General features: G+C 64.3%; 2 protein-coding genes across 2 annotated transcripts in view; one reads left to right on the forward strand and one right to left on the reverse strand.

Moving 5' to 3' along the window:
- Positions 1-3174, reverse strand: part of MNEG_6810 (hypothetical protein) — a gene marked incomplete at both ends in the record, with an annotated part of 5716 nt that extends 2542 nt beyond the window's left edge. The window contains 9 exons of the mRNA XM_014044716.1: positions 49-159; positions 399-550; positions 998-1097; positions 1353-1448; positions 1723-1802; positions 2144-2250; positions 2479-2615; positions 2841-2930; positions 3145-3174. Coding sequence (XP_013900170.1) covers positions 49-159; positions 399-550; positions 998-1097; positions 1353-1448; positions 1723-1802; positions 2144-2250; positions 2479-2615; positions 2841-2930; positions 3145-3174 — 903 coding nt within the window. The remainder of the gene's footprint in view (positions 1-48; positions 160-398; positions 551-997; positions 1098-1352; positions 1449-1722; positions 1803-2143; positions 2251-2478; positions 2616-2840; positions 2931-3144) is intronic.
- A 638-nt stretch (positions 3175-3812) lies between these two features.
- On the forward strand, positions 3813-3974 carry MNEG_6811 (hypothetical protein; the record flags this gene model as incomplete). Its single annotated transcript, XM_014044717.1, has 1 exon — positions 3813-3974. A coding segment is annotated over one exon (162 nt), but the record flags the coding sequence as incomplete, so codon positions are not given.
- Positions 3975-4250: the final 276 nt, after the last annotated feature.

Here is a 4250-nt window from a genome sequence, read left to right on the forward strand (position 1 = left end):
CCCGCCTTGAGAACAGAATAGCCCCCCAAGATACAAACCAACAGTCACCTGGTCAGAGTGGCCCACAGCTGCAAAGCCGGCGTAGATGCCCGTGACCGCCTCAGCCAGCGCAGCCCTGAGGCTATCGGCGTCGATGTTGGCCGTTGGAATGCCGAGCTCCTGCGAGTTCGAGAGACGTGAGGTTTTTGTGGTGATGTGGGTGGGTGGGGGTGGGGTGGGTTTTGGGATGATATTATGGGGTTCATTCGGGTGGGGCTTTGGGAGGAAGAACTATCATGACAACTGGGCTTGCAAGAACCATGTTGGGATGGGGTGTGATGGGGTAGCGTGGAATTTGGGTCGGTGTAGAGCCATATGCAGCGCGCCGCCCCCCGAGAGAGCCCACCAGGTTTACCCACCTTGGAGCCGCGCCCGAAGCCCTTGACCACCGTACCCCTAATCCTGAAGGGGTAGTCCAGCGGGATGACGCCCTCCACGACGTCGGCGAAGGGCGGCAGGCCCCAGGACGGCGCGTTGAAGGCCAGCAGGGAGGGCAGGATTTGTATGAGACCTGGTGGAGGGGTTAGCAGATCAGGTGTACGAGAAACTTTGTGGTTTCACAAGGAAATGCTGGAGGGATGCTAGGGGTTTCAAAACTCTTTCCGGAACGCGAACGTCAAGGGCTTGCAAAGCAATGGTGGACTCGAGTCACCGACGGCTTAGAATGTAAGCAAGATAATGTGTGGGGGCTTGGTGGGCGACGGACCGGCGATGCGAAGTCGGGGTTATGACGTGCTTCAGGCGGCAAGGGCCCCAACAGGCAGCACAGGCCAGGAAGATGGGGGCTACAACTGCGAAAGCTGACTGCAGCAGGGACACCACAGCGCCCTCGGCATGCATGGGGCGGCCTCGTGGCGGCACTCCAAACAGCAGGGGCTTGCTTAGCGGGAGAGGGGCTGGCCGGCTGACACGTGTGAGCTCGTGTGGGTGCAAGGTTCTCAAAGCCGCGGCGGCTCACCGGAGGCCGCGTTGGGCTGCGCCTGTGGGAATCCTGTGGTGCTGCCGTGTAAGAGCATGGACGGCACCGCCACCACCCGCATGCCCGCGGCCGCGGCGGCCTGGGGGAGCGACAGCGCACAGGGGCAATGCATGGTCGTATGTATGTGTGGAGGGGAGAGCGCGTCAAACCACAAGTCGTCGTTCTTGAGCGCAAACATGGCTGACAAGTGTGCCTGGCATTCAGCGAGGCGACAAAGCGACACCAAGGCGGCTGCATCTCAGGTTTGGCGTGCGGACGCTCGCCTCACATCAAACTGCGCGCCGCGTTGCCGCGAGCCGCGGCCGCGTTTGTGGGTCGCTCAGAGGGCTCACACCTCCACGCCGCTGGGCGCGTCCTCAAATACCAGGCACGCGGATGGCGGCACGTCCCCCAGCCGCCGCGCTGCCTCCAGGAACACGTCTGGTTGCGGCTGCGGTCGGTCGCAGGCGTGCGCACGCGTCGGGAGCGCGGGGCAAGGGGCGGCAAGGGGCCGGATGAGGCAGCGGGCGAAGCGGCGGAGGGAGGGACTGGTCGGAGGTGGGTTGACTGAGGTTGCTGCACATGGCTGTTGGTGTGTGGGACGGCAGGGTGGAGCAGGTGTCCTGCGGCCCGGTGGGCGCCCCTCCTGACCATACCCAACTCATGCTCCCTGAACCCATGGACCCCACTCCCCGAGACACAGATCCCCTCACCCCCCACCCCACCTTGCCGTTCTCCACCTCATCACCGCATGTGACGGCATCCAGCAGCTCCAGCAGCCACGGCTTGTCCGCGGTCTTCTTGCCTGGGGCAAGACGCGTGGTTTGGACGTGACGGGTTTACATAAGGTTGTGTGTGCGACGTGCGGTTGCGGGGGCGCAGCGACGACAGGGGGGGCGAAGCAAACAAGGCCAGCGTGGGGACGCGAGGGCTCGGGGAGGCGTTTTCTCCTGCGGCGGCGCTTGATGTGCGAGGTGGCCGCGCCGAGCGTGCACGGAGGCTCGGCGGTTAGGTGGGCATGCCGGGCACGGCCCAGGATTGGGGGATGAAAGCAGCTCGGCTGGGACGAGCGGGCGCCGCCTTGTGCGCCTGCCATGGTGCATGGTTCAGCGACAGCGCATGAGCTCGTGCGGGGCGGCGCCTCACCAAAGGTGGCGCGGGAGGTGGAGGTGGCGACCGCGATCTTGAGCCCCGCGGCGCGCGCGTGCTGCAGCAGCCGCCGGGCGCCCGGCAGCACCTTGGCTTCAGACCACCTGTTTACAAGATGCGGCCGGGGCGGGGCGGCGGGCGGCAGGGCCGGGGCGGGCGCATTTGCGGCCACCGCAAGCGCAGCTCGCGGCAGCCGACAGGGGTTGCGCCCCTTGGTTTCGCGCATGCCACACGCAAGAGCCTGCAAGCTTTGCCGGCACCAGGGCTGGGCAATTGACGCTGCCCTGCCGGCGCCCGTCGCGATCTCGGCTTCTGCTTCTGCTGCGCCGCACCTTGCGCTCAGCAGCGGCTCGCTCTCTTCAAACAGCTGCTCGGGGGTTACGTCGAGCCCGACGGCCTCCGCCACGCCCCGCCACGCGCACAGCGGCCGCCGGCCGAGCGCGGCGTGCTGCGCTTCGGGCGTTAGGGTCTGCAGGCGGGGCCACGCGGCCGACAGCGCCAGGGGCGGCGCTCGACGGACGCGGAGGCCGCGGCTGCCTCATGTGTGATTCGGGACGTCGCGGCGAGGCGCACAATCTGCAGGATTCAAGGCCAAGGCCGCGGCGCCTGCAGGTGCAAATGGACATCCTTTGCAGGGTGCTGCACACGCCCATCCCATGTACTGTACATCAAGCGCGCTTGTGAGCGCACGCACCTTGCCGTGCTGGGCCAGCACCGTCCGTGCGACTTCCAAGCACAGAGATTCTGTGTCCAGGATCAGGCCATCGAGATCCATCACAAAGGCCTGCAATGTAAAACCAAGGGGCGGTGGCTTTGATGGGGAAAGGGATCGCCGCCAACAGTGCTCGAAGACGGCGGCAATGGCAACACCAGTAGCAGAGGGGGAATTCAGGGGCACCCAAGCCGGGGCTTGACACTGCTGCCATATCTTCGAATATCCACACTGTGTCGCCGCAGGTATGGCCCATGCAGCACAGCTGAGACGCCGTGTCACCCACCCGAATGGGCGCCACAGCATCGCCCGTCATGGCGCCGCGCCGGTGTGTTGTGCTCGCGCGCTGGCTGTCAGGTGTTCCGTTGTGGCGTGCTGCAGATGAGCACACGATTGCAGATGAGTGATCGGTTCGCAGCAATGTACCACCCTGCCTGTACAGAAAGCAGGGGCTTTTGACAGGCTAGAGTCACTACCACTCTACCAGCTAACCACAGGTCGCTTGTCAGCTGTACGATACAGTTTAGGAGAAAATGTCTCGCGTCAAAAGTAAAGAAAGCAATTGACCCAAGCCTGATAGCGCAACTCACGCGATCCAGATCATATCAGACTGTGAGTGATCCAGTGTGCTTTACCCCAGCTGACGTGCTGCCGATCCGCCGTTGAAGTAATCACATAGAGCAGGGTATCGTACCAACAGCGTCAGAAGCCCGCCAGCAACAGGTGCATGGTGATGAGAAGAGGCGAGGCTCTCGTGGATGCAGCTGCCGGTTTGCCTAATGTAGTTGTTAAAGACATCTGAAGACTAAGGATGCGCTTGCAACCTCATACAGCAGGAGCCCCTCCCCTGATCGTCGGCACGCCGCGCGCCCCTTTGCCCCACCCATCGCCCGCTGCTGTCGCCGCAGACAGCCCAGGCGGTCATCTGCACCGGCAGCAGCAGCAGCAGCCGCGATGGCGCGCCGCTATGACAGCCGAACGACCATATTCAGCCCTGAGGGGCGGCTGTACCAGGTCGAATATGCGATGGAGGCGATCTCAAATGCGGGCGCCGCGATCGGCTGCCTAGCGAGCGACGGAGTGGTCCTTATCGCGGAGAAGAAGATCACATCAAAGGTGCGATCTGATATTTGACAGTCGTGCGCACAGGTTCGCTCAAACGCCGCGGTTGCAAGGAATATGGAAGCGGCGGGCGCGTGCGGTGCGGCCCCGTCACCGGGACGCGCTCATGTACTGCATTCACTCTAGAGGGCGGTGCGTCGAGGGGTGCTGTGCTGGCGCCCGCCATGTGAACGGCGCTGCGACAGCAGGCAGCAGCCAGTCCCTCTTCAAGCTGCCGCGCCGACCGCCCCGCGGCACCGCCGCCCTGCGCTGTGCCGCCCTGAGCAGCAG

The sequence above is a fragment of the Monoraphidium neglectum genome (assembly GCF_000611645.1).
Source record: "Monoraphidium neglectum strain SAG 48.87 unplaced genomic scaffold scaffold01145, whole genome shotgun sequence".
In the NCBI taxonomy this organism is placed as follows: Eukaryota; Viridiplantae; Chlorophyta; class Chlorophyceae; order Sphaeropleales; family Selenastraceae; genus Monoraphidium; species Monoraphidium neglectum.